The sequence below is a fragment of the Saccharomyces kudriavzevii genome (assembly GCF_947243775.1).
Source record: "Saccharomyces kudriavzevii IFO 1802 strain IFO1802 genome assembly, chromosome: 15".
Taxonomy (NCBI): Eukaryota; Fungi; Ascomycota; class Saccharomycetes; order Saccharomycetales; family Saccharomycetaceae; genus Saccharomyces; species Saccharomyces kudriavzevii.
In genome coordinates this window covers 196025-223801 of record NC_079286.1, presented here as the reverse complement: position 1 = coordinate 223801, position 27777 = coordinate 196025, and the positions used below count along the sequence as shown (strand labels likewise).

At 41.7% G+C, this 27777-nt stretch overlaps 13 protein-coding genes and 2 non-coding genes across 15 annotated transcripts; 5 read left to right on the top strand and 10 right to left on the bottom strand.

Moving 5' to 3' along the window:
* Positions 1–5: 5 nt before the first annotated feature.
* GSH2 (glutathione synthase) lies at positions 6–1484 on the bottom strand (the record flags this gene model as incomplete). The annotated part of the gene is made up of 1 exon (XM_056231130.1): positions 6–1484. One exon carries the CDS (start codon positions 1482–1484, stop codon positions 6–8), a length of 1479 nt encoding a protein of 492 aa, XP_056084980.1.
* Positions 1485–1914: 430 nt separating this feature from the next.
* Positions 1915–5283, bottom strand: GAL11 (Gal11p; the record flags this gene model as incomplete). Its single annotated transcript, XM_056231129.1, has 1 exon — positions 1915–5283. One exon carries the CDS (start codon positions 5281–5283, stop codon positions 1915–1917), a length of 3369 nt encoding a protein of 1122 aa, XP_056084979.1.
* Positions 5284–6549: 1266 nt separating this feature from the next.
* Positions 6550–7740, top strand: SPE2 (adenosylmethionine decarboxylase SPE2; the record flags this gene model as incomplete). Its single annotated transcript, XM_056231128.1, has 1 exon — positions 6550–7740. The coding sequence occupies one exon, from the start codon at positions 6550–6552 to the stop codon at positions 7738–7740; it is 1191 nt and encodes a 396-aa protein (XP_056084978.1).
* Positions 7741–8458: 718 nt separating this feature from the next.
* On the top strand, positions 8459–8644 carry DDR2 (Ddr2p; the record flags this gene model as incomplete). The annotated part of the gene is made up of 1 exon (XM_056231127.1): positions 8459–8644. The coding sequence occupies one exon, from the start codon at positions 8459–8461 to the stop codon at positions 8642–8644; it is 186 nt and encodes a 61-aa protein (XP_056084977.1).
* Positions 8645–8941: 297 nt separating this feature from the next.
* Positions 8942–9982, bottom strand: AIM39 (Aim39p; the record flags this gene model as incomplete). The annotated part of the gene is made up of 1 exon (XM_056231126.1): positions 8942–9982. The coding sequence occupies one exon, from the start codon at positions 9980–9982 to the stop codon at positions 8942–8944; it is 1041 nt and encodes a 346-aa protein (XP_056084976.1).
* Positions 9983–10369: 387 nt separating this feature from the next.
* On the bottom strand, positions 10370–11590 carry PSH1 (ubiquitin-protein ligase PSH1; the record flags this gene model as incomplete). The annotated part of the gene is made up of 1 exon (XM_056231124.1): positions 10370–11590. The coding sequence occupies one exon, from the start codon at positions 11588–11590 to the stop codon at positions 10370–10372; it is 1221 nt and encodes a 406-aa protein (XP_056084975.1).
* A 199-nt stretch (positions 11591–11789) lies between these two features.
* Positions 11790–11863, bottom strand: Skdi_15.trna4N. The gene has a single exon. It is a non-coding gene; the product is annotated as a tRNA-Asn (tRNA).
* Positions 11864–13192: 1329 nt separating this feature from the next.
* Positions 13193–13263, top strand: Skdi_15.trna3G. Its single transcript has one exon. It is a non-coding gene; the product is annotated as a tRNA-Gly (tRNA).
* A 578-nt stretch (positions 13264–13841) lies between these two features.
* Positions 13842–15497, top strand: THI20 (trifunctional hydroxymethylpyrimidine kinase/phosphomethylpyrimidine kinase/thiaminase; the record flags this gene model as incomplete). Its single annotated transcript, XM_056231123.1, has 1 exon — positions 13842–15497. One exon carries the CDS (start codon positions 13842–13844, stop codon positions 15495–15497), a length of 1656 nt encoding a protein of 551 aa, XP_056084974.1.
* A 208-nt stretch (positions 15498–15705) lies between these two features.
* GPM3 (phosphoglycerate mutase family protein GPM3) lies at positions 15706–16617 on the bottom strand (the record flags this gene model as incomplete). Its single annotated transcript, XM_056231122.1, has 1 exon — positions 15706–16617. One exon carries the CDS (start codon positions 16615–16617, stop codon positions 15706–15708), a length of 912 nt encoding a protein of 303 aa, XP_056084973.1.
* Positions 16618–16974: 357 nt separating this feature from the next.
* SKDI15G1020 (dipeptidyl-peptidase III) lies at positions 16975–19107 on the bottom strand (the record flags this gene model as incomplete). The annotated part of the gene is made up of 1 exon (XM_056231121.1): positions 16975–19107. The coding sequence occupies one exon, from the start codon at positions 19105–19107 to the stop codon at positions 16975–16977; it is 2133 nt and encodes a 710-aa protein (XP_056084972.1).
* A 302-nt stretch (positions 19108–19409) lies between these two features.
* Positions 19410–20672, bottom strand: ARG1 (argininosuccinate synthase; the record flags this gene model as incomplete). The annotated part of the gene is made up of 1 exon (XM_056231120.1): positions 19410–20672. The coding sequence occupies one exon, from the start codon at positions 20670–20672 to the stop codon at positions 19410–19412; it is 1263 nt and encodes a 420-aa protein (XP_056084971.1).
* Positions 20673–21429: 757 nt separating this feature from the next.
* On the bottom strand, positions 21430–22755 carry GPD2 (glycerol-3-phosphate dehydrogenase (NAD(+)) GPD2; the record flags this gene model as incomplete). Its single annotated transcript, XM_056231119.1, has 1 exon — positions 21430–22755. The coding sequence occupies one exon, from the start codon at positions 22753–22755 to the stop codon at positions 21430–21432; it is 1326 nt and encodes a 441-aa protein (XP_056084970.1).
* A 1016-nt stretch (positions 22756–23771) lies between these two features.
* On the top strand, positions 23772–25928 carry MAM3 (Mam3p; the record flags this gene model as incomplete). Its single annotated transcript, XM_056231118.1, has 1 exon — positions 23772–25928. One exon carries the CDS (start codon positions 23772–23774, stop codon positions 25926–25928), a length of 2157 nt encoding a protein of 718 aa, XP_056084969.1.
* A 256-nt stretch (positions 25929–26184) lies between these two features.
* Positions 26185–27675, bottom strand: PRS5 (ribose phosphate diphosphokinase subunit PRS5; the record flags this gene model as incomplete). The annotated part of the gene is made up of 1 exon (XM_056231117.1): positions 26185–27675. The coding sequence occupies one exon, from the start codon at positions 27673–27675 to the stop codon at positions 26185–26187; it is 1491 nt and encodes a 496-aa protein (XP_056084968.1).
* Between the last annotated feature and the right edge of the window lie 102 nt (positions 27676–27777).

Sequence of the window (27777 nt, the reverse complement as noted above, 5' to 3'; positions counted from 1 at the left end):
TCTCTTTAATAAAGAACAATACTGTCCAAGCATCCAAATCCTGCCGCCACGCCACCTTCATTCGAAGTGTTAAATTTGGACCTTAATAATGAGCCACTAAATTCGTTCATTAAAACTTGCCTGTCATCAAATAAAATGCAGCCATAAATTCCTAACTCGCTGATTATTGCCTCTTCATAAGGCTTGTTATCACGCAATATAATATTATCTTTATTAAATTCGGGCTCAATCAACTCCATGAGAATATATGCATCCCAGTGACACTCTTCGATACTTCTCAGGAAATCAGGGATGTTTTCTTTGTAAACATTGTTACCACCGCCTTCTCTTTGCGGTTTTAGTACGTATTTTGAAGGGTTACTTAAGGCCAACCTCTTGCCCTCCTTACCCAGTTCCGTATTATCCAATGGATATATTTTAACAAACGTCTTTAGCAAGCTATTTTTCTCTTCGAAATTAGGGGCATATTGACTTACTATGTTCTCATCAGTCAACAGTTGCTGAATCTTTTTGGAGCCAGATAATTGGGTAAGCAAATCTGGGGCCTTGATAGCAATGCTTTTTTCCAGAAATAATCTTGCTTCCCAGTCCTTTTCAGAAGTGTAATCAGTAGTTGTATAACCAGTTCTGTAATAAACCACCGCTATTTCTTGCTTAGTATCCCTGATAAAAACTCTGCCTGTTTCATTGTTAGTGAACAACTTCTCGTGAACATCATCAAATGTCAGCCTGGCGGATCTGATATTAAACTTTTCTAAGAGATTTAATTCCAAGATTTTTTGATCAAACACATTTCTCTCATTTCTTTGCACAATGAATGCTACGATAGGGTCACTTGAAATGGGAAAATTTTGCTGTGATTTATAGGATTCAACGGCTATAGCCAATGCTTTAGACAACAAAAATCCTGAATCAGAAATGACCATATCTTGTTCATTATAGTATGACCCTTTAAAATCGTATTTGTTTGATTTATTTAAATAGGTGTGCAATCGATCAACTTTCCCAGCGAGGCCTGCAAATGAAACTGATACTGTATTGAATTCAACCTGTTTGATTTGATCATTACCATTCTTCTTATCAATTAAATAATCAGACCTAAATATACCTAGTTTTAAATTCTGCTTTTTGTTTTTTTCGCCAACGTTTAAAGTATCTAAGTATAAGGACCATAATTTGCCAGTGAATTCTGGATCTGACAAAGCCAATGCCTGAGTAGTTTTGAACAATAATGAATCAGAACGGGCCATATCTTGGGTTATACGCGCATATAATTCATTAAATATCGGCTGAATTTGAACGGCCTCATCAAAACACTTCTTAGGAATTGGGGTTGGGTAGACGGTCACCGGCGACACCGAAGCTTTTGATGGGTTCGCTTCAAATTTAGGCGGATACATAGCTAATCCATTAGTGATAGCCCATTGATTAATTTCCTGGATCAAGCCATCCAATTGATCTTTGGAAGGCGAAGAAAGAGACATGTTGGTGCAAATTTGGTGTCTTTCTCAGCGTCCAGATCTTTGCTTCTGGTTGCTTGTTGCCAGTTAGGGATCACAGAAATATTTGACTTCGGAAGATATACAATTGATTCATGTCATTTTGGCTATTTGTCAGCACGAACTAACCCGGCCAAAAGAAGCCCATCAATTGAAGTGAAAGCGTTCAAAACTGCTAGTAAAGTGGTACAACGAAATTAAAAGCTATATTAGGTGATATTATATTGATATCATGTATATATATTTATATAAATAAAAAAAAAGTTACATTAAGATGGTGGAAATTTTTTAGGGAATAAAGAATTTCTTTTAAAGAAAAAGGAGTTAGAAAGGAGTTTAAAAAGGAAAAAAAGAAAGGCATCGATGGCCAGAAGACCAAAATAGGTAACTTCAAGTGTACGGGGAATATGGAAGTTCAGGTAGCACTCGTCCAATTATTCCAATCCCATACGTTGAATTGTTCATCGGTGGAAGTCATAAATGGGGCCTCAACCTTTTTAACTTCCTGCTTTTCATTATTTGTGGCACCTGATTTTGCCATGAATGGGTCATCAGGAGAATCAATCTTGATTTTTTTGGAGTCACTCATTATACTTGAATCTGGCGATAACACCGATGCTATTGAATCTTGCGGACTTATTTCTAATACACTAGCCTTCCTCTTTTTAGCATTACCGGTATCGGCATTAGAGGAAGTAGACGGCGATGATGAATGGACCAAGGTGGATAAATCCTTAAAGTTGCCGCCAATACCTTTGAAAATCACAGCAACGTTAGACAACGCTATCGAATACGACCTATTCATCTTATTGAATTTACTCTTCATGATCAACTTGTTATCCTTTATGGAAACGTCAACAGAGTCTTGATCGCGGGCTCTTTGAGCTGCTTTTGTAGGTTTCCTTTTACCAGAACCATTAATGTGATCAACCACAGTCTTGGGAATGGTGCAAGAAGTGAGCATCTCTTCATCTTTAATACCTAAACAATCACCTACTGTACTCATGAATAAATCTACGGGGGAATCTTTGAAGATTTCTTGACGATGTTTGAAACGAGAAGATATTTCAGACTTCCTCATTTCCAAATCCTTCAATAAAAGCTCTTCCTTCTTGAAAGCATTTTCGATGACGCTACTATTATATGATGGTTGTGCACCCATTGGAGATTGAGTCTTCACATTGTTGAAGTTTGGTGTGCCATTTTTGGTTTGACTTTTCAAAGGAGAAGGATTTGTATTTGGGGTTGATTTAGCGGTATTCGACGCAGATCTAGGAGTTGGTTGTTGGCTAGCAGCATTTGATATTGAGAGTTTCTTATTTGTTGATGGAATGCTGGCAACAGGTATCGTATTAGATTTCGATCTGTTATTTACCTTATTATTAATTGCCTTGTTAAGTGTTGGAGTCGCCGTGGAAGATCCGGGAATCTTAGGTGTATTGTCCATAGGGTTCAAAAACTCCATGCTGGAGGCATTCTTATGGTTCATGTAAGGAATATTGCTGTTGTTATTGTTAGGGGCATTAGTCATCGTTGGATAATTTGTTGGACCACTAGTTGAGGAAGGATATATGTGCTGCTGCTGCTGCTGTTGTTGTTGTTGCTGCTGTTGCTGTTGCTGCTGTTGTTGTTGTTGTTGTTGTTGCTGCTGCTGCTGCTGCTGTTGCATTTTCAATTGCTGTAACTGTTGCATTTGCTGTAGGGATTGTTGCATATTTTGCTGAGTAGCAATATTATTATTATTACCAGTGGAAGAAGCAGTACCTGTATTGTTGTTGTTGTTGGCCATTTGCTGTTGTTGTTTTAAGATCGCTTGTCTCCTTAAAATTTGAATTCTCATACTTTCCCAATACTTTTGATACTTAATGATTAGTCTGTCAACTGTGTCTAATTTAACGACAAATATACCATCAGCACATTTTTCCAAGATTTCTTTCACGAATATTCTCAATTGAAAAACCTCTTTCAAGAAATTTTCATTCTTAGTGATGATGTAAACTTGTGGGGCAAAATTACTTACTTGAACGAATAGTTTTTGACCTTGCTTTAGTTTCATTTTTATTTTCTCCTTTTCTTCGTTAGATAAAGAGTTTGTTACATCTGTAAGCCTTAGATTGGTCTTGGAAGCATCCAACGACAATTGTTTAATGACCTCAACATCCTTTGCAGTTGGTGTCAATCCATGCAATGGATTGGGATGAGATTGGGCCTGGGCCTGCTGTGGTTGTTGAGAAGTTTGATGCTGAGCTTGTGCTTGTGCCTGAGCCTGAGCTTGTGCTTGTGCCTGAGCCTGTGCTTGTGCTTGTGCCTGAGCCTGTGCTTGTGCTTGTGCCTGAGCCTGAGCCTGTGCTTGTGCTTGTGCTTGTGCTTGCGCCTGAGCCTGTGCTTGTTGCTGTTGTTGCTGTTGTTGCATTTGATATAATTTAGAGCTTGCATTTTGCTGTTGAGAGAAAGCGGCAGTATTAGGCGTAGCAGCAGAAGGTATAACGTCATTATTATTGGTATTCTGTTGTTGTTGCTGCTGTTGGACGATGTTCATGGGGATGTTTTGAGCTCTTTGCAAATTGGAGCCGTTATTGTTGGCATTATTGTTGTTCTTGACATCTCTTAGAGCCTGGATTTTTCTCAAGGCCTTTTGGTTAATATATTTCCTGATAAAACTTTGCTTTACTGGTTCCGTCATGGTATTGCCTAATTGAGTCTTTTCGAAGTTCTTGCAAGTTTCGATGGCCTCCTGCAGTAAGCTACGCTGCTCTTCTGGAGAAAAAATCTGGTTGATTTGATTGAGAACGTTTGGTACGGTATTCTGTGGTTGTTGCTGTTGTTGCTGTTGTTGCTGTTGTAGGGGATTTGCATTCGCGTTGTTGTTAGAAGGTAGCATTTGTTGCTGCTGCTGCTGCTGTTGCTGTTGTTGAGGAATATTCATATTGCTGTTAATATTACCGGTTTGAGGGAGGCCGCTGCCGTTGCTGTTATTAGCTTGAGCCTGCGCTTGTTGTTGTTGTTGTTGTTGTTGTTGTTGTTGTAGTCTTGCCTTGAACAATAATTGCTGGTGAATTTTGTAGACTTCCTTCGCAGCCTCCATATCCTGAGGCGTTAGTAGCTTTTGCTGGGCTAGAGCAGTGACTTGCTGCCAAGTGTTGATATTTGGTGGAATATTAGGAATTCTTTGCAGCAGTTGCTTTGGAATAGGGGCCACTTTCATCTGGTTCACTAGCTGTTGTTGTTGCGGAGTTAACTGGCGTCTCTGTTGTTGCTGTTGCTGTTGTTGTTGTTGTTGTTGTTGTTGTTGTTGTTGTTGTTGTTGCTGCTGCTGCTGCTGTTGCTGTTGTTGCTGCTGCTGCTGCTGTTGATTTCTTAACTGTTGTGCAACTTGTTGTCTTGCCTGAGCCTGCTGATTCAAGAACATCTGAGGGTTTAGGTTCATGTTGACGTTCATGTTGTTGGCGTTGCCGCCGGAATTCTTTAGTTTGTTCATGTGTTCCACGGTGCTGAGGTTGTTATTAACAACCGCAGCAGCAACAGCGTTTTTCCTGGAATTGTACGTGTTGCGCATGACAGCGACCTTTTCGTTCATGCTGTCCATGTATTCTTTCTTTGAAGAACTCTTGGCGAACAAGGCAGCCTCGAAGTTTTTGGCATGAATCCTTATCTTATCAGCGGTGTCGGAGCTACCTCCGTTCAGAGTGTTAATATCCATGAGCACCTGAAGCAAACCGTTTACATTCTTCGCGCGTTCAGCATTAGACAAAGTGTCTTTGTCTTGGACCGGAGCAGCAGACATAGCAGATATGTAAGAAATAGCGTTTCTAATCCTTGATCTTTGAGTACGGCACTATACGAAACGATACGACTGTAGAATGGTACTGACCGAAAAAGAAGAGTATAGCTGTACAAGTATGTAGCAATGTCGTAAACGTGCTTATTTGCGGAACCAACTGACCGAATAACGAATGCCTAATCCTTGCAGGGGGATGGTTATTGGAATTTGACTGTAAAGGTTAACTACTTTCACCATCCTCATCCATGATAAATTTCTGATCGACGCAACCGGGGCGGGGTGAAAGACCCGATTCGAAATGAAAAAAGACCGCCTCATTGCAGGGTAATGGCTAATAAAATATCCAACAAGATTATTTTGCGCCATATTAATTGACTGCTACTACTGTGGTGCAAGATGTGAAAAAGCGTCTTCCCCCGAATCATATAGCGTCAGCGCCGTCCGTGGACGGCACAGGTTCAGCGGGGGAATATGTAATTGCTTATTAGGATTATTCTGGGGATCGTAGTATCGCGGCGAGAAAGTCTGTGTAGTTCCACTTGGCGTGGGCCGCCTCGCCGCTTCTTTTGCAATCCCTGACGTTATATAGGTGTGCGTGCCACAGCATGGAGGTACTCCTTCATGCCCGTTGCACGGATGTAATGGCCCGCTTGATGCTGCTTCCTGCTCGTTGGAGTAGTATTGAACAAAAACAAGCTGTTTCTCTTCACCAGGCTTTTTTATAGTTCATTCATTTCGCAGTGAAAAAACTCGAAGGAAAGAAAAGTGAAGGAAAAAAAAAAAAATTTCAAAATACTTTGGGTTACCCGAGCTTTAGTATCATGGTCTTCCTAGGGTTAAAAGCATGTTCAATCGATAACAGCACGTAAAAGTGGTGATAGGCTATTGAGAGTGCATCAGGAGTCACACTGACTAAGTCGATCCGCCTAGTGTGTGCTTGATAGACCGTTTATCTCGCATTCCCTCCTCCTGTCTTTACGTACGCAATGACAGAATCGTGGAAGTCTTCACTTTTTTTTTTTCACTCAAACAGAAAAAAATTCCAAAAACGCTTCTCCGATGTTCAAGCAGGCATCGAATAAACTTTGTCAATTGACTAAGTCAGCTCTGCATATCAATACGTGTATATATTGTATTCGTTACAGGCCGGTGCTTGCGTCAGGTTTTTGCTTTTTCTTTTTTTTTTCGTTAATGAATTAGTGTATTGTAGCCTTTTTTTTTTTACGTCTTCATTTATAGTATATCTTACGCAAATAAGCTCGCCATACAATGACCGTTACCATCAAAGAACTGACTAACCACAACTATATTGACCACGAATTATCGGCCACATTAGATTCAACGGATGCGTTTGAGGGGCCAGAGAAGCTGCTGGAAATCTGGTTCTTCCCTCACAAGGATGCTATTACCACCGAGAAGACACTGAGAGATATCGTAATGGCCAGATGGATCGAAATTTTGAAGCTGGTTAAGTGCGAGGTGCTGTCCATGAAGAAGACAAAGGAATTGGACGCCTTCTTGTTGAGTGAGTCGTCGCTGTTCGTTTTCGATCATAAGCTGACATTGAAGACGTGCGGCACCACAACCACGTTGTTCTGCCTTGCCAGGCTCTTCCAGATCATTGAGCAGGAGCTGTCGTGGGATTTCCAGACAGCAGCGAGCGGCAAGTACAAGCCATTCAAGGTGTTCTATTCAAGACGATGTTTTCTTTTCCCTTGTAAGCAGGCTGCTATCCATCAAAACTGGACTGATGAAGTCGACTATCTAAACCGATTTTTCGACAATGGTACAAGTTATTCCGTCGGTAGAAACGACAAGAGCAACCATTGGAACCTGTACGTCACTGAGACGGACCGCGCCACGTCTGAGGAGAAGGACTGCATCGAGGACGACGACGAAACCTTCGAAGTGCTGATGACCGAGCTGGACCCAGAATGTGCTGACAAGTTTGTGTGCGGCCCTGACACATCTACCGCTGCCCCCGCAGAATTGAACGAAGACAAGGGCCACAACCTGGGTTACCAGATGACTAAGAAGACGAAGCTCGACGACATATACTTGAACTCCTCCCAAGACTCCAACTTATCATTTCACCACGATGCATTTGCGTTCACACCGTGCGGCTACTCGTCCAACATGGTTCTCGATGAAAAATACTACTACACCCTGCATGTGACCCCGGAAAAAGGCTGGTCCTACGCCTCCTTCGAAAGCAACATACCCGTCTTCGACCTCTCCCAGGGTAAGCAAGACAACTTGGACGTTCTCCTGCATATCCTGAACGTTTTCCAACCGAGAGAATTTTCGATGACCTTCTTCACCAAAAACTCCGAGAACCCATCCTTCAAGAAACTACTACGCATCGACGAATCACTTTCCGAATATATCACGCTGCACAAAATTGTCTACGACCTGGACGACTACCACCTTTTCTACATGAAGCTACAGAAAAAAATATGAGAAGCCGCCGCTCCCCGCCGTTCTACATATACATACATACCTACATAAAATGGTCCTCTATTACTCTGCTATATCCTGCTTAATTCGATCCACATATAACAAAAACATCATGAACATCATTACCCCACCTTTTCTTACCTCGCAGAATATCGGCCGCAAGTAGGCCGAGCCGAGGGGAGGGGGAAAAAAATCGCCATCGGAATTTCTTGGCCAGACGGACCCCTCGTCCCAGGGGATTTTAGCCGCCCAAACCTTTTTTCTATCTCTGATGTAATTTATCACACACCCAGACACTGTTGCCAAGACCACCCAGCAAAAGACCGTTCAAGGGACAGACAATTCTGCGCCCATCATAAACCATCCTTGATATAATATCGATATTTTGGCAATCACAGACTGTCGAATGTCAATAAAGGACAATTTACGAAGTTTATGCCCGATGCCCTTGCTAATCCCCTTTCTCTCCTAGAATAATCCTTTTTTTTTTTTTCCAATTCATTTATTTTCCCCTGTTTCCATTTCTGTCTCCTCTCACCTCACCCCTTATGGTAAATTTCATAAACTGCATATAAAAACGTACATGTCATATGATCATGTATATAAATGCGTTCTCTTGCTTGCTCATCGCTATCTTTTCCAGTTGCGTTCCTCTAATCTTCTCTTCTTCCGTTCCAGAGACTTCCTTAAGTAAGCACGCTAACTCAACACACACTCAACCATGAAAGTATCACAAGTTTTGATTTCCGCCGTCTCGATCTTCGGCTTCGCTACTAGCGTAAACGCCCAAAACGTTTCCAACACGACCACTAATGCTGCTCCTGCTTTGCACGGGCAAAACGGCCAAATGCTAAACGCCGGTATCGTCGGTGCCGCCGTAGGTGGTGCTTTGGCCTTCTTAATCTAAGAGAGCGGGCCGCTTACAGCCACGATGATAATAATACCCATTGACGTTTCTGAAATGTATTATTTTCTTTTCTTTCTCCCTTTAATATTCCTTCTCTAGGCCCCAGAGTAGTAAATACGGTGGTTCTCCCTCTATTTTTCCCCTTCCAGTTCGTCTCTATTTTTTTCTATCTTCTTCATCAGTTTTTCACTTTCGAATATTCTTATATAACATTATTTCACCTACGTAACCGAAAATAAGTAGTTTAATAACGATAATAATCATAATTATAATAGCAGAGTATTTACATTTCTTCTTTCACCTGTTGCCGGCAGGGTCGTTTTTGAACAAAACATACTGCACTAACTGCCCGTTCTTCTCACGCCTGAACAGGTCAATTTCCTGCAGTTTAACGTCAACATGGTATTTCCCATTATATACAATTAACGAATCATCATCCAATTCGATTTCGCCGTGGAACCAAACGTGTAATGCATGTGAGTCTCCCTGTAGCGGGTATTCATACTTGAATGATCCGTATACTCTTTCAGGCGATATTATTTCAAATAAATCCGCCGTCTCCAATCCGATACGGTTCAGCAAACTATCAACGGCCCGCTGTATACTTATAGGCCGGTGTGTTATCCTCCATTTGCAAACAAAGGGTATCCTATACCAGGTGTGTGAGCTATCCCTTTGGTCATCCGGCTCCATCACAATACCGGTAACGCACGGATCCTGATCTTCGCACCACATGCTGAATTCGTTTAATCTGGGCGAGTTACCGTCCTTATCCAATAGCGGCACTCCGTATTGTTCTTTTATCATGTCATGGCCGGACAGTTTCTCTAATACTCTTACTTTTGAAAGATTTTGTACTTGATTTACGTCAATCCTTTTTAGATCCCTCGCACTCAATTTACGTATTTTGGACGAAGGAAACAACGGTATAAAACTTTGCTCTTTCAAATATATCACTTTATAGATTACCGAATATCCTATTATCACACCGAATACGCCTCCAAATATCGCTGACCATATCTGTTTTCGGCGTTTGTTTCGTTGGTGTGCAATAGCTTGGCCAATACTTTTCAAATCCTCTTCCTTCACACTTTCAAGATTTCCCTCTTGTGTTTCCCCGAATTTTATTTGTTGCTGCTGTTGTGGTGTGGTAAAAAAATGCTTGCCATCATGAGCTTGTCTTCTTGACGCTATGGAAGTTTTTCTTTTATTCGTGATGGCTCCGTTCAAAGTACTAGACCAGATCTGGCTACCAGTGGGCGCCTGGGTAAACGAGCATATACCTCTCGCACAAACCGAAGGTATCGTAGTATTACGTAGAATCGTAAACCGAATCATTACCCCCTTTGTTCTTTCCTCTTGTAATTGAATTCAGGATGTACTTGCTTCGTGTTATATTCAGCGCCCCTTTCTTTTTTGATTTTGATATTTTGTCTTTCTCTCTTAGACTCACATTTTATTGCTCGGAAAATGGACCTTGCATCGCCCCTACATAATTGGGTTAAGTGACGTAGCGCCCAAAAATACAATAGCACCATGAAATGACAAAAGTTGTCCTATGTATTGGTAACATCCACAGTGACCCCGAGATCGCCATACATAGTTGATGATTTGATTGCTTTATTAACCCTCATAAGCTTTAAACAAAAACCACAGTAGGTAAAATTTTATAAGAATCTACATAAAATACATACATACACGCCCCGGTAAATTAGACCATTACGATCACTCATCATCACTGTCCCCTAGAACAACGCGGAACCGTTTTTGCCTTTTCGGTTGCGGGTCATCCAGCTCTTCAGTGTCGTGTTCATCTTTCTCTCCAACATCATTAGAACTTGGATAAGAAATTGAACGATCTTCGGAATCTGAACTTGACTGTACCTCTGCAACCACTTTTCGGTCTTCATCGAGACTGTCACCACTTGCAAATCCTTCATCATTGTGTTCATAAAAGTCACTGTCGTGATCCTCCTCTTCCCCTGTAATATGTCTCTGTCCCTCTTCTTCCTCATCGTCAGTAATAATTACTCGTCTACTGTTGAGTGCGGAAAGTACCATGTTTCTTCTACTTCCATCTTCATCTCCGTCATCGTCATCCTCTATGAAATCTTTTAAGTCTGAATCCATCTCTTCCTCGCCTTCCTCTAGTTCGTCTTCATCGTCTTCATCGTCCGATGTGTCTACAGCGATGCTACGATTATGTGATCGGGCCCAACGGCCCTGTGGAATGTGTTCTCGCATGAGTTCTTCTTCAGTGCTACTATCTTCTTCAGAACTGAAGTTGTCCCTATTGGCGAACGGATTAGCAGATGCCAAGCGATTTTCTCTTGGTCTCTGCATACTTTCTCGAATTTCATCCAATTCTCCTTCGCTGTATTCTTCTTCATCAAATTCGTTGTGGCCACCTGCATAGTTCCGTATTCTAGCATTACAGTGTGGACAAACATTTCCGTCTTCTACTTCATCTGGATCTAATTCCCAATGACAGTTACTACAACGTGTGATACCATCATCTGAATCGTCTGCCACTGCCAATGCACTATTCTTGAACACTTTCTCAAATAATGTGTCTTTCTCCTTATCAAGCTTGTAATCATCTTCCTCCTTGATTTTGGTTATTAATAGTTTTTTGAAAGGCTCATCATCTTCACTACCCAATCTATCTAGTATAAACGATAAGTATTGTTGCAATGTGGTATTCAAAGCGGGGATAATTACGATATCTGATCTGCACTGTGGACATGCCAATTCTTTTTGGGTGTTGCTGGCAAACCATGTGTTCAGACATCCATAGCAATAGTTATGACCACAGGGGGTCATCATCGGTACAAACATGTAATCATGGCAGATGGAGCAAACCAATGATTCTATTATCTTATAAAGGATAGCGTCCTTAGTGCCATCGCTTTGTTTGAGTAAGCGGTTGTGTAATTCGTCACCCATTTTCTTCTCCCAAAGAACTACGCTTTTGTTAAAGAAATAAAAGCAACTTTAGTTTTCAGAACAATGATAAAGGAAGATTACCTGTATGCCTTATTCTTGCCATGCGCTTGAAGAGAGCTAGCTCATCTAGACTTCCAGTGAACTTAAAAATAAAACGCCTTGGTGTGAAAAGGCCGAAAAAGGAAAAATTAAAAATTAACGACCCCAGTGAGGGTTGAACTCACGATCTTGCGATTAACAGTCGCACGCCTTAACCAACTTGGCCATGGAGTCTATAATAATATGCTTATTTGAAAGAAATTTGATATCTTTGTAATACTTTCAACATTTGATAGCAACTGCTTCCTTGAATTAATAACGGATTTGCTGAACAATAACCATGTCTATTGTGTTGGAACAATAATCAACTATCCATCAATTACTAGTACAGCTGATTAATACATTCAATCACGTAGCTAGAAGATTATCATATACGGTGTTAAGAAGATGACAAAAATTATTAGACCAGTGAAATAAGATTCAGGACAGTCATCAAATTTAGTGGAAGCTGAAGTGCAAGGATTGATAATGCAATAGGATCAATGAATAAAGACGTATAATGTTGGAACAAGTAGGTTCATCATTATTCACATGAGTAAACATCATTACTATCTGAGATATTCAGATTGTATTCTAAGGTGGTACTTCGTATATGCTGCACAGATGTCGTATCTTTAGTAGAATGAAGGGATGCTAAACGAGCTGTTCGAAGAGTGGGCTTAACTGAAAACAAAGATCCATTAATTGAACATCAACTTGGAATTTATATATAAATGATATGAGTCGTTTGTTGGAACAATAATCAACTATCCATCAATTACTAGTACGACTGATTATTACATTCAATCACGTAACTAGAAGATTATCATATACGGTGTTAAGAAGATGACAAAAATTATTAGACCAGTGAAATAAGATTCAGAACAGTCATCGAATTTAGTGGAAGCTGAAGTGCAAGGATTGATAATGCAATAGGATCAATGAATAACGACGTATAAAATAAAGGAAGAAATAAGAATAAGATTATGTAAAAGTGTTGATTCCCTTTCGTGGATTCCTAAATCCATGAGGAGAACTTCTAGTATATCCTATATACATAATATTATTAACCTTATCAAAAATGGAATCCCAACAAATGTCACAAGACCTGACTGGTAAATATCGTTACATTGAACTTATAGTAAATTCCCTAGGTTATTGTTATGTTGAACATACTTAATATGTCCAATCGGCGTGTGTTTTATATACCTCTCTTATATAAGTATAAGAAAGATTTCTGCTTTTATTCTTAATTAATACTACTAATTATCAACACTTCTAGTATATTCTATATATTTTATATTTTATAGCTGCAATGTTGTTTTCTTTCGAAAACAACCAAAAGAAAAAAAAAAACAAGTAAATCGTTGTTTAGCGTTCTAAGAGAATGAAACATCGGCATAATAGAAAAACACTTAATTTAAAATACTAATCGATTTGTTGGGACAGTAGCAGCCGTGTGATAACATGCTTATTTGTATTTAACATCAATTACTCGAGAGAGTATTTTTGACAATAAAACAAGCGCAAGTGGTTTAGTGGTAAAATCCAACGTTGCCATCGTTGGGCCCCCGGTTCGATTCCGGGCTTGCGCATTCTTTTTTTTTTCTTTTTTAAAAGAAATTGTATTGACCTTCATGTAATAGATTACTGATCGCACCATTCATTTTTTTTTATGTATTTTCTACTAAAATAGATTCTAGTATTTAAATATTCACACGTAACAGTTTCCATACTTCCTTGTTTAATCCCTAATATTTCTGTTTGCCTCTTCCATTGTTGCGCTTGTCTACTTATAGGCAAAACCGCATGTACTTCCTTTACTTGCATATATGAGCAAAGCAACACTTTCCCGTTTGGCCTTTCACAACTGCACGTAAGATCGAACCCATTCCTGACAGCCACCTGATGGGTTTCACTGCGCAGACTCTCCGTACTTCCTTAGCGACATGTATATGTATAGGTTCTATTTTCTGATAGCTTGATGCTTCCGGGTGAAGGAGAGGAAACCCTTAGAGCTATGCCATCTGGCAAGAAAAATTCCTAATATTTAAACCATCAGACAAAACATACAAAGTCAGAGGCAGTTTACATTGTTTGTATCACTGATCCTTCTCCTACATCTGAGCAGTTTAGGAAGTAGATATATAAGAACGACACTTCGCGCTTTACAATGACCTATTCTACAGTAAGTATCAACACACCTCCACCATACCTCACTTTGGCTTGTAATGAAAAATTACCAACAGTTATGTCCATCGCTGGAACAGACCCAAGTGGTGGTGCTGGTATAGAAGCTGATGTGAAAACTATCACTGCACACAGATGTTACGCCATGACATGCATCACTGCTTTGAATGCTCAAACTCCAGTCAAGGTGTACAGCATCAATAGTACACCAAAGGAAGTGATTTCTCAAACTCTGGAGGCCAATTTACAAGATATGAAATGTGATGTTATCAAGACTGGTATGCTTACCGCCGCTGCTATTGAGGTCTTGCACGAAAAATTGGTGCAACTTGGTGACAAGAGACCTAAATTAGTGGTTGACCCAGTCCTTGTCGCAACCTCTGGTTCTTCTTTAGCTGGAAAGGACATAGTGAGCCTAATTACAGAAAAAGTTGCGCCTTTTGCTGACATTTTGACTCCTAATATTCCTGAGTGTTTTAAGTTATTAGGCGAGGACAGAAAAGTTAACAAATTGCAAGATATTTTTGAGGTCGCAAAAGACCTTGCCAGAATCACGAAGTGTTCCAATATTTTAGTGAAAGGTGGCCACATTCCATGGAGTGATGAAAAAGAAAAATATATTACCGACGTTCTTTACTTAGGTGCCGAACAAAAATTTATCGTCTTCAAGGGTAATTTTGTTAACACCACGCATACTCATGGTACCGGGTGCACGCTAGCTTCTGCCATTGCATCCAACTTGGCTCGTGGTTATTCTCTTCCTCAATCTGTTTATGGTGGTATTGAATACGTTCAAAACGCCGTGGCAATTGGCTGTGATGTGACAAAGGCAACTGTCAAGGACAACGGACCCATCAATCATGTTTATGCTGTAGAAATCCCATTAGAAAAAATGCTCAACGACGAATGTTTTACAGCATCAGCCGTCGTACCTAAAAAACCAGTTACAAGTGCTCCTAACAAAATTCCAGGTGGAAATTTCTATGAGTACCTGATTAACCACCCTAAAGTGAAGCCACATTGGGACTCTTACGTGAATCACGAATTTGTTAAAAAGGTGGCAAACGGTACATTAGAGCGTAAGAAGTTCCAGTTTTTCATCGAACAAGATTATGCATACTTAGTCGATTATGCTAGAGTTCACTGCATCGCAGGTAGTAAAGCACCATGTCTAGGAGATATGGAAAAGGAGCTAGTCATTGTTGGGAGTGTTCGTAATGAAATGGGTCAACATGAAAAAAGACTGAAAGAAGAATTTGGAGTCAAGGACCCAGACTATTTCCAAAAAATTCAGAGAGGACCTGCATTAAGAGCTTACTCTCGTTACTTCAATGATGTGTCCAGAAGGGGTAACTGGCAAGAACTGGTGGCGGCCCTTACCCCTTGTCTAATGGGTTATGGCCATGCTTTAACTAAGATGAAAGGTAAAGTTACCGTACCTGAGGGATCTGTTTATCATGAATGGTGTGAGACTTACGCATCCTCATGGTATCGTGAAGCCATGGTTGAAGGTGAAAAGCTATTGAATCACATCTCAGAAACATATCCTCCGGAACAACTTGATACTTTAGTGACAATCTATGCTGAAGTTTGTGAATTGGAAACCAACTTCTGGACCGCCGGCCTAGAATACGAGTGATAGAAACGATGACTTATACAGGTTAGATAGAATGCATATCTATAACGCATAAAATAATTTGAAATTAATAAAAGAACATTTTTTAGTTATATCAATCTATAAAAAATCTTCATCACAAATCTAAATAAGTTTATTTAGCCGCTTTTCGTTACTCATCATTCTATCTATAAAAAAAAGGAAATCATCAAAACTACAGGTCGAAAAATTCTCATGAATTTTTTTCGAAACCTTCATCACGAACCATTTGAGCGTTGACTTTAGCTGATTCTGGATCCAAGTAAAATTTTCTCACAAATTGGAAATTGTCTCTATTCAACTCTATAACTAACGGAATACCGTTGGGGATATCGACATCTTTGATATCCTCGTCAGAGATACCTTCCAAGATCTTCAACAATGATCTCACGGAACTACCATGCCCCACTATGACGCATGATTCTTGATTGATTTTTTTGGCAATAGATAGAATAGTGGCATCCAAAAATGGTTTCAATCTGGTGACCACTTCACAAAGAGATTCGCTCTCTGGTAGGCGCTCATTAGCTTTTTCTTCTAAGCCGTATTTTAGGTGTCTATTGGGTTCTTTGAAATCATAACCTGTGGAGGAACCTTGATCATTCTCCTCTTGGATCATTTCCAGATTTAAATCAACCTTAGGTGGTTTGCCATTGTAATCTCTTCTAATGTACATATATTTTTCCTTTCCGTATTCTTTCAAGACGTTCGGCTTTCTCTGTCCTTGCCATGAGCCATAATGACGTTCATTTAATCTCCAAGTTTGTAACACAGGTATCTGTCCTTCCAATCCTATGTCGTGCAGTTCTCCATTAATGACTGTGTCTATAGTGATTACGTGATTTTCGTGACCCAACCCTAACTCTTTAAAAATAACGTCCATGGTCTGCTGAGTTCGGACCAATCTTGAGGTATAGCCAATTTGGGGCAAAGAGATATTATTCGACTCGCAATACTGTTTAATCAAATTTGCAGAGTGGCAAGCCTGCGATTTGCCTTTTTCCGTCAATTTGGCGTCTATCCATCCACAGAATATATTCTCTGAGTTCAATTCACTTTGACCATGTCTTAAAATAAACAGTCTAAAAGTGTCAGCAATAGTCATAATTTCTTACTAGAAATAGTTATTTCTGTTTTTACAGTTTTTTCAAAGTGATAGTTTTGGCAATGCGCTTGATTGCACGTTTTCTGATTTTGTATGTATAAAGTAAAAAGCTCTATTGTTCTATTCAACTTCTCGATAAAATTTCGCATTGTTATCATTTCATTATCGAAATCTGAAAAAAAAAGCTAAAAACAAAGAAAACAAAATGAACTAAGCTAACAGAGCAAAGTTGATTGGTAGTGAGTGACAAGTTATGTCTTTGTATCTACGTAGTTTTCTACTATTTATACAATCAAATAGCTTCAATGAAAAAAGGCGTGATAATCGCTGACTGCAACTTGAACTGTCAAAGAAATACTATAATTCTCTGTCAAGGAAGGATTGTAGCATGCCTCGCGGGGTTTCATCATACTCTTTCAAAATTACCTTGTTATCATCAATGTAAGAGTTTGCTTGAATAAATTGCCTTCTTGGCAATCTCTTCGATACAACAATATCTCTTAAGGAAGCCAGATCTGGCGTCACTGTTGATCTATCGATAAAGTACTCACTACCCTTTTTAACATCACCTGAACACTTATAAACGTGCAAATGTTGCAAGTAATCCTTTACACACTCATGACCGACAGTTTTAATGAGAGATTCATCTAACTCAATGGTAAAGTCATCCTTCGCGTCGTTGATCTTCAACCTCAAGAAATTCTCGCTTGTAGAATGCTTCATGAATGTTTTCATGATAGAATATCTTGCTTGCATGTGTGGTTGTCCCCATTTGCCGGTTTTTGGATTCCAATATTCTAAAGCCAGTAGACCTGCACGGGCCATTTGTAGATATCCAGCGTAGACTACATTGTTTTGGGATTCCTCATCGTGGAAACCAAAAATGTCCAGAATTTTCCTATTGGTAATCAAAAACATGGCAATTACTTCCGCACGACATTCTTCAAATGGACCAGCTAGCTGTCCAAATTTAGAACCCCAAGTTTCACCTACTTTGTAGTACGTTCTCACCGGCTTCCCGTCCAAATCTAGAGGTGGGCGGTCTTTATCAAAGTTGAAACCGTCAATAAGTTCGGTCAATAATTTACCTGAACCGTGGCCTAATAATTCATGGATACCTACTTGAACTTCAAAGGAATCACTTTGATATTTTTCAAAAATGGGACGGTCCTCTCGGGAGATGAAACTTGGTGGATGCTTAGATGAGCTTTTTGCAGCTGCACTCAAAATATTACCCAAGGAAACATTCTTGAACCCAATCTTCAGTCTGACGTCATCATAATTTGGGATATTGATACCTGCTGGTATTCCTGAGCCGGTAAATGTTAATACTTCTAGTGAGGTGAAATCTGGTGGGTTGAAAGTTGGCTTCTCATAATCTCTAGACCATGGTAGTAAAGAAATGAACTCTTCAGCGTTATTAACCAAGCTGGAAAATTTAGCAGTGCGTTCTTTGTTCTGGATTGCGACAAGTGATTCGAATTCTCCAATTATACCAGAAGGTTCTCTATATGTTTCGATGAATCCAATGTTTGTTTCAATGACGGGAGATATATCTTTAACCCATAATTTCTGTGCTTCTTTATGTGCTTGGGACGAACCAGTAGCAAAGTGATTGATGTACTCCTGAAGCATTGCCTTTTGAGTATCATTGGCCGCATAATTTTGAGCTTGCTTTAAATAGGATGCTACCAAATGCATTTCACGTGAGTGATCACCAAATATGAATTCGACTTTGGTAATATTATTAGATAATGTGATTTGAGTACCGGGATAAGTTTCTGTTATCTTATTTTTGACATTCCCAGAGGCAACCCAGATTTGGAAAGATTGATTGCCAACCTTGTCGATTCTCGTATTTTCAGGCAAGATGGCGAGTTCAGCAAATAATTGCTCTTTCAAAAGAGCCATGTCTTCAGGTGTCACAGGCAGACCCAGATAATACGATGAAGTATAACCTTGAGAGGGAAACCCCAAGAGAGCTGCCTTCTCCTCCACGTGGTAGATACCGGTATCAATTAATTCGTTGACAGTGGAGAAAAGGTGATGAGATGTGAATTTATGGTTGACGTCCGCGGGAGACAGGGCCAATGGCGACGAAGAAGGGTCAATCTTGGCCAGATTCACCAGTTGCTTGAAAAAAGCTACTTCACAACGTGGAATGAATTTGCTGTCACCAAAGGACTTGAAATTACCCAAATTGGACAAGAATTGAGAAACGTATTCGAGATATGATTCCGTTTGTTGCCTTTGAGAATCATCATCTTCTGGATAACTGCCATTTAAGTTTGCATGAATAGCGAGGATTAGGTCAAATATCGGCTCACTTTCATGGGAGACTTGTCTCATTACCACCCTTGAACCTGCATGGGAAGCCTTTGACATGAAATGGGCATATTTTTGTTCTCTTTCAGTCAATTGCGGAAAATATTCTGCCTTAACAGAAAGCATGCTCAGGGGAGCATCTTGGTCTGCGAAAAAATGATTCATCCTTGGAGTTTGGTGATGCTGTCTTGCGTTATCCTTTCTTCAATAACCTTATAGTAAGCCTTCCTTTTTCTTCCCTTTCCTTCTTCGCCAATATTGGGATAGGATTTCGGGCCATGCAACTTTATTCGAAACGACTGCATTTTTTTTTTGGCGTTTTTTTCAATCCAATTAATGTTATGGTTCTATTTATATATTATATAGGCATACACACGTCTACGTATGTAATTTGCACTACAAGAGTGTGTGAGGACGGGGGAGGGGGAGGAGGGTGATGGTTATATTAAGACAGCGAGCCATTAGGCTTACAAGGTCAATTCCTCGCCTTTGCTCTTTTTAGATTCACCATATTTCTTAATTCTGATGGCCTGGATGGCGATGAAACCAGTGGTGTCAGTAGGTAAGAACCCGGTCAATTCATCCATGGAGGATTCCGTTGAGTCGTACAACTTTTCAGTCTTTGTGGATCTACCCAAAACGATGACATTGCCCTTATACAATCTAACTCTGACAGTACCGTTGACAGTATTTTGGGAAGGCTGAATCATGGATCTGATGTATTCACATTCTGGGGTGAAGTAGGAACCGTTATATACCAATCTTGAGTAGTTTGGTGTGACAAACGAGTCTCTTAATTGACGGACTTCTTTGTCGAGGGTCAAACCTTCCAAATCGACATGGGCCCTTCTCAACACGGTCAATGGGGCCTGTTCATAACAACCTCTGGATTTCAGGTTGATGTAGCGATCTTCGACGATATCGATTCTCCCAACACCATTGGCTCTTGCCAGATTGGACGCCGCCAAGAAAACGTCCAAGGGCTTGGTAACGGAAACTTCCTTGGAGGTCTCGCGATCGGTGTACGTCAACTTGACTGGGAGACCACATTCGAAGTCAATAGTCAAGTCTTGTGGTTGATCTGGAGCATCCATTGGGTCCACGATCAACTTCCACATGTCCTTTGGTGGGGTGGTATCTGGGTCTTCCAAAATACCTGCCTCGTAAGAGATATGGGCTTGGTTTTCATCGGTAGACCATGGCTTGGACTTTGTTTGAGCGACTGGGATGCCCTTCTGCGCAGCATAGTCCAACAAATCCTTTCTGCCGGCAAATCTTTCGAAAAATTCAGGCATTCTCCATGGAGTAATGCATTCGACGTCCGGCTTCAGAGCGTAGAAGGACAACTCGAATCTAATTTGATCGTTACCTTTACCCGTACAACCGTGGGAGACGGCGAAACAGCCCTCTTGTTTAGCGACGTCAATTTGCGCCTTCGCAATAATTGGTCTTGCCAAAGAGGTACCTAATAGGTACACGTCTTCGTACACAGCGTTAACCTGTACGGCCGGAAACAAAATGTCCTTCACGAAGTCTTCACGGCAGTCGACACAAACAAACTTGCTAGCACCGATCTTCAGGGCCTTTTCCTCAGCGGCCTTGAAATCTTCTTCTTGGCCCACGTTGGCCATAAAGGCCACAACCTCATAACCCTCGTCTAGCAACCAAGCCAAAATTACGGAGGTATCTAAACCACCAGAATAAGCCAAACAAACTTTTCCCTTGGACATTATATTTATGCGAGTGTGTGTAGTTTTCTTGTGTGCGTGAGTGTGTCAAGAACGATGTTCCTTATTGGTGCAATAGGGACAGACGAGAACTAAACGAGCCCTAAGAGAAACCAAACAACACAAAACCAAGAAAGTACAATCGTGTGCCCATTAATATACAAACGGGTAGAGCCCCGGTCTGGGCGTCGCAATTGGCCAGATACACTATCTGCTATTGCACAGTCATCGCTTTGATCCAATGAAGATGAGTAATCTCTCTCTCCTGCCTTTAAATGACTCTTCCGCACGGCACCGTTAATGGAAATAGGATGCGACAGCGGAAAAACGACGGCCAGAATCCGCATGAGTCACGAAAAAATTGGTGGATGTCGTCTGGAGTGACACTCTTATCTGGATAACTGGGCGTCCCATGTGGAATATTGCTGCAGTGAAAAGAAGCTCTAGGGAATAATATTGGGATTGTAGATAACGGAAAAAGTCTAAAGCGATTATGTTGTTGTTTCGTGGTGCTGCGTGTCGTGTTTTTTATTAGTGGTGTTGGGATATGTAAACGGTAATGGCGTGTGTAGTATAATACTAGTTATGTGTGTAGAAAAAATTAACGTTAAATTAAAGAGAAAGAGTGTAGAAAATTATAGTAGTAGTAGTAGTAGTAGTAGTAGTAGTAGAATAGTTTGTGTATAATGATAGACTGAGAAAGAAAGGGAATGAGAAAAAAAAAAACTAAGAACAAAAAAGATCAGAGAGGGGCGAGTGTCTATTCGTCATCGATGTCTAGTTCTTCAATCATCTCCGGTAGGTCTTCCATGTGGACGTTGTTGTAGACTATCTGGTACACTGCCTCGAACAGTGGGAATTCTTGGGTCAACTCGCAGGTTTGCAGCCACTCGTGGACTTCTCTGCATGTGATGATCCCTTGGGCGGACTGGCCGTTAAGTAGTTCCTTTTCCGCTTCCAGGGCTGACTTGCCGGTCTTGGCCATGTAGGTGGCGACTTTGACGTTTCTGCCACCCGAGCACGTGGTGATCAGATCGGCCACACCGGCGGATTCCTGGTAGTAGGTTTCGACTTTGGACTCTGGGAAGAACATTCTACCGAACTTGATGATTTCGCCCAGACCCAGTCTTTGGATGGCAGCGGAGGCATTGTTACCCCATCCCATACCTTCTACGAAACCACATGCAAGTGCCACAACGTTCTTCAGAGCGCCTGCGATGGATATACCAGCGACGTCATCGATGACATTGACGTGGAAGTAAGGCCTGTGGAACAGCAGCTTCAAGATCTTATGGTCTATATCCTTGCCGTCGCCTTGATAGTCCTTAGGCAGTTGGTAAGCCACGGTGGTTTCCGACCAATGTTCCTTGGCCACTTCCGGTGCTAGATTGGCACCGGACAGGGCACCACATTGGATTCCTAACTCGTCGGTGACATAGGAGGATAGCAGTTGGACACCCTTGGAGCCCAGCTCGAACCCTTTCAGACACGAGATTGCTCTTACGTGAGGGGCCACGTGGCCTTGTAGCTGTTTGACTATGTTTGGTAGAAATTGGTGGGGGATGTTGAAAACAAGGATGTCGGCGCCCTTGATAGAGTGCAAAAGACTGGGATCAGCCACCAGGTTGTGGGGCAGATCAATATTGGGCAGATATTTGACGTTTTGATGTCTTGTATTTATGATATCCGTCAGGTTTTCGTCGCCGATCTTCTCGTCAAACACCCACATTCTCACCTCTGGCTCGAAAATATGAGAATGCAATTCTGTGTTTTCCGCAATGACTTTGGCGATCGTGGTCCCCCAGTTACCAGAACCGATCACTGTGACTTTGAAGGGCGCACGTTTCAGATGCACAATCGACACGGCAGAGTCCGTTCTTCTGAAGGCATGGTCGCCGGCGCAATGTTTGTGCTGTTTGTCATTAGTGTGAGCAGTCATCTTCGAGTGCACTTGTGTCTGATGTAATGATGATCTTCTTGGGGAAGTGGATCTTAAAGGCAGAGACTTATACGCACGACGAGTATATAACACCGGATGCGTTCGCTTAAGGAATGTATATCTTGCTAATCTACTGACTGCAAGCATGGATAAGGAAAGGGGGGAGCGAAGGAAAACGAAAGAGAAAGAGAATTGAATCTACTAAAAATACGTAAACTTAAAATTTAATATATAAAAAAAAAATTCTAAAGGAGTGGAAAGAAGAACCCAAGGATAAATCCAAGAAAAAAGCTTACTAGTGGAAGAAGGAAAAAAAAACTACGAAAAAAAGTAACAAGGAAAAAAGGCAAGACCAAAAAAAAAATAAACCAAAAAAATATACTATCTAGAAGGACGAAGTAGAGATCTGAACAATAGATTAATCGGAATAACAATGCCAATGGGTCCGTCCGTAAATTAAACACTGTTCCCCTCAGCAAACCATCGGCACCTCGGCGCAAAAGCGTAATATAACAATGAAAAAAGAATTATTATCGTCTTATTGTTTCGAGCATACTCAACCTCCCTCATCATGTGAAGGGAAACGAATCGCGGCAAAGATGACTGAATCCTGAAAGATACGCGCTTGCATGATGGCTATGGCTAAAGGCTATGCCAATGGTGATGGTGATGGTGACGGTGATGGTGATTCCTGCTCCAGTTTTTATTTTTCGCCCTCCCGAATTGCTGTCATCATCGGGTGGGGTGGGTGATGCCTCAGGATTAGCTCATCGCGCACGGGTCCCGGCAGCGGTGACTGGGTTGAGGAAGGCGCGGGTGCTCGGATGTTCCGATAAAACAACCGGAGTTCGCGGACGTGCAAAGTGACGCTAGCCCTAGGTCTTGCGGGCGTGATGTGATAGGGGTGTGGTCTGGAAAGAGAATCAAAATTAGGGCATGGTCGCACTTTTTTCACTTGTTCTTTGGGGTTCTTTCATATTAAATTTAGCAGGTGGGAAAAAGGGACCTTAAATGATTTGTACATAGGCTTTTTCTACTTGTTGTTTGTTGCGCATTACATAATTGAAAAACAAGGTTGTTGTTATTTGTTGGTGTTGGTTCTACATCTGCTGTCGCTGCTGCTCCTGCTACTCGTATCGAACACTCGCAACCGTATAACAGATATGTCGTTGTTCTCACTAAGGTCCAGATCGCGATCCGTCGCCCCTCGTTGGTTGTACATGCTCCTGTACCATATCTTCACGATTCCCAAGATATATTCGCTCCCGTTGATATCCGGATCACATGGGTTCAATGCCAGAGATGGGGCCGATTCCGGCCCCAGTGTTGCCGATGAGGTAAACGTCACCACGTACTACTTTATTTCCATCATACTGGTGCTCCTGGGTGGTGTGTTTGCCGGGTTGACGCTTGGGCTGATGGGCCAAGACGAAGTTTACCTGAAGGTCATCAGCACTTCCGGTTCGAATTCCGAGAAAAAATTGGCCAAGCGGGTGCTTGGCCTGATTTCTAGGGGGAAGCATTGGGTCCTTGTCACGCTGCTTCTTTCCAATGTTATAACCAACGAAACGCTGCCCATCGTCTTGGACAGATGTCTTGGCGGTGGCTGGCAAGCCGTTTTCTCGTCCACGATTCTGATTGTGATTTTCGGCGAGATCATCCCGCAGAGTGTCTGTGTTAAGTACGGGTTGCAAGTCGGGGCCTTCTTCTGTCCCTTTGTTCTCGTTCTGATGTACCTGATGTACCCGGTGGCGTACCCGATTGCAACCCTCCTGGACTATATGCTCGGTGAAGATCATGGCATCATGTACAAGAAGTCCGGACTGAAGACTCTGGTTACCTTGCACAGAACCATGGGTGTGGAACGGTTGACTAAAGACGAAGTCACCATCATTTCTGCCGTTTTGGATCTGAAGGCAAAGAAAGTCGAGGAAATCATGACGCCTATCGAAAACGTCTTCACAATGAGTGCTGACACCATCTTGGACGACAAAACCGTCGAAAAGATCTTTAATTCGGGCTTTTCCAGAATCCCAATTTTTTTGCCTAACGAACCAAACAACTTCATTGGAATGTTACTTGTCAGGGTCCTTATCTCCTACGACCCGGACGATTGCCTCCCAATCTCCCATTTCCCCTTGGCCACGTTGCCCGAGACCTCCCCAAACACGTCTTGTTTGAACATCCTGAACTATTTCCAAGAGGGTAAATCGCACATGTGTGTCGTCAGTAAGGAACCTGGCTCCTCCCATGGCGCCATTGGTGTTTTGACTTTGGAAGACGTCATTGAGGAACTGATCGGCGAGGAAATCGTGGACGAATCCGATGTCTTCGTGGACATGCACCAACATATCATGCGACAACAGCCGGGGCCTTTGAGCAAAAGACATATCACTTCTTATTTGCATCACTTGTATACCAGCTCCCACAGGGAGCACCGCGCTGAAGACCAAGTGGACGAATCGTCTCCGCTCCTATCCCCATCTACTTCCGGCCACTTACCTGAACACGCGCAGCAAGCTCTGGACAGCAAACCTTGGAACCGGAAAAAAGTCAATGACGGTAACGGCAAGTCCAAGCTGAATCCAAATGCCACGTCCAAGCTGACTTTACCGTCCCCAACCCCACAATTAACAGAACATGGCACCATCATACCTTCCAATTTAGCATCCAACCCACTAAATGTCAATAAATCTTTTGTCACCATCAAAAAACCCGCTAATGTTCCAAAGATTATCACCACGCACACCCCTCACTCCAGCAAAGAACCATCTCCAGCACCTCACTCAAGCGATAGGAAGTCACTCTCTGCTGAAGAACGCCAATTGCTAAGCGATCATGCAGAATTATCTCGTCAAGCCATCATGCACACCCAACGGTCAGGTCAACCGACTCAAGTCACCACATCGACAAACACCACGAAAAATAGCCCTGGTAGCATATCGATTCCGAATTCTGGCGCAAACCATCTCGATGGAAACCAAAACGTCACAATCTCGTCCTCATACCAAAACACCAAGAATGGTATAGTAGAATCGGTGATCACGGTCAAAGGTGTCCCCAAAACAATCATTGGTCCTGCGAAGGATTGGGATGAGTCCAAAAGTGAATACGATAATGGATATAATGATCAAGAAAATTCGAATCAAACTGATGATAGGGGAAGTTCAAGCTCAAACACAAGTCTTTTCTCCAGTCTTAAAAATAAGTTCAACAAGAGCGAGAATAATACTAACAATGATCGTCCCACTTATTCGGATTCTTTATCAAGAAACTCCAATTTTGAAGGTAATGGCTCTTCATCCACCATGAAAAGATAAAGCAAATTCAAGGGGAACCCATCATACATCGCCAATATTAGACCACCTACATGCATGTGCTCAGAAGAGGAAAACTGAGATTTTTTCTGCAAATTATACAAGAAGAAGTCACCTTTTTTTTTAGTTTTTCTAACCTATAAATATAACGTTTCAATACACACATAAACACTTAACAAAAAAAATGTAGAAGATTTATACGTAAACCATATAGACACTTTTCCCTATTTTATCAATATAACAACACCGATCAATCCCACTACCAACCCTGTTCGAACAGCATAGAAATGGACTCACCGTTATGGATTCTTCTGATAGCTTCACCGATTATGCAAGAAACATCAATAACATCCACTCTATCCTTACCTAGATATTGCAAGGTTCTATCTTGAGGGACCGTATTAGAAATGATCAGCTTATCTATACTACTTTGACCAATCCTCTCTAGCGCATCACCAGAAAAGACACCGTGCGTGATTAAAGCGTAAACTTTGGTAGACCCTTGATCCTTCAACAGTTTGGCCGCTCTAGTAATGGTGTACGAAGTGTCAACCAAGTCGTCCACGATAATGCAAACCTTGTTTCGAACGTCACCAACAAGCATGGTGGTTTGAACAAATTTTGATGAATTGGAGGATTGCGAGGAAGTGGAAGACGTTGAGGCTGTTTTCTTCATCTCGAGCGCGCCGACTTCGGTGGCACCTGAAGTAGTAATGTTTTGCGAAGAAACCAAAGTAGTCACTAAAGGTCTTGGAGATACAGGTAACGAACCACCCGAGGTCAGTGTGGCATCTGGAGGTCCCTTAAGCAACTGAGATCTTCTTTCTTTATGGATCAAGGCAAAGGACAATTCTAGAGCGTCTGCAATAGCTGTGGCTCTCTTGGCACCACCGGCATCTGGGGAAACAATCACCGCATCCTGATAGTCTGGAATACGATGTTGGATGTAGTTTTGAGCAATGGGCTTACAGTAAAGATTATCCACCGGAATGTCGAAAAAGCCTGGAAATTGCGGGTCGTGCAAATCCATTGTGATCACATGGTCTGCACCCGCAGCACTCAGCAAATGTGCAATCAAAGTACCGGCTTGTACTACCCATAATTTGTAACCTGCATTTTGCGCGTTGAACAATTCGCCAGCGTCAGTGCTATTACTTGTATTTTGTAGCTTACCACCGGGAATCATGGGGATTCTGGAAAAAGAAAGCGTCTTCTTGATGTCAAAATTGTTATTCGCCGTTGCATTGCTATAAGGTGTTCTAATGGGCTGAGGATTTTCTAAATTGATAGTGGATCGTATGACACTATCCAAGCTCTTCAACGAACTTTCAGCCCCAGGCCTTTGCGTCATCAATGAAGAAGACACCGGGGTACCTGGATGTGACTCAAAAGTGTAATTCTCTTTAGGCTTGGAAATAATGGGAGCACCTTTGGCAGTATACGGGATATCCGGCTGTCTTGAGTAGCAGAGATATGGCATCACCGCTGTAACCCTCGAGGCGGAGGCAGACTTACAGGCACTGATCAGGATCAAAAGCTGCATGAACGTGTCGTTCACCTGACCGCATCCACTCTGGATGATGTACACGTCCTTCTCACGGACAGACTCACGTAGGGCAATGCTCGTCTCCCCATTAGAAAACTTCCCTAATTCCACTCGCGATGGATGAATATCCAAATTCTCACAGATCTTGGTCACCAGATTGGGGTGCGAGTCCCCTCCAAAGACGACAATATTACTCATCGACATGCAGACTACGTTCCTAGACTCCTAATAGCCTCCAGCAAAGCTATAAATCCACCGATGTGCTCTCATTTCATCATGCCTTCCTCACTTAATCGCAGTCATCAA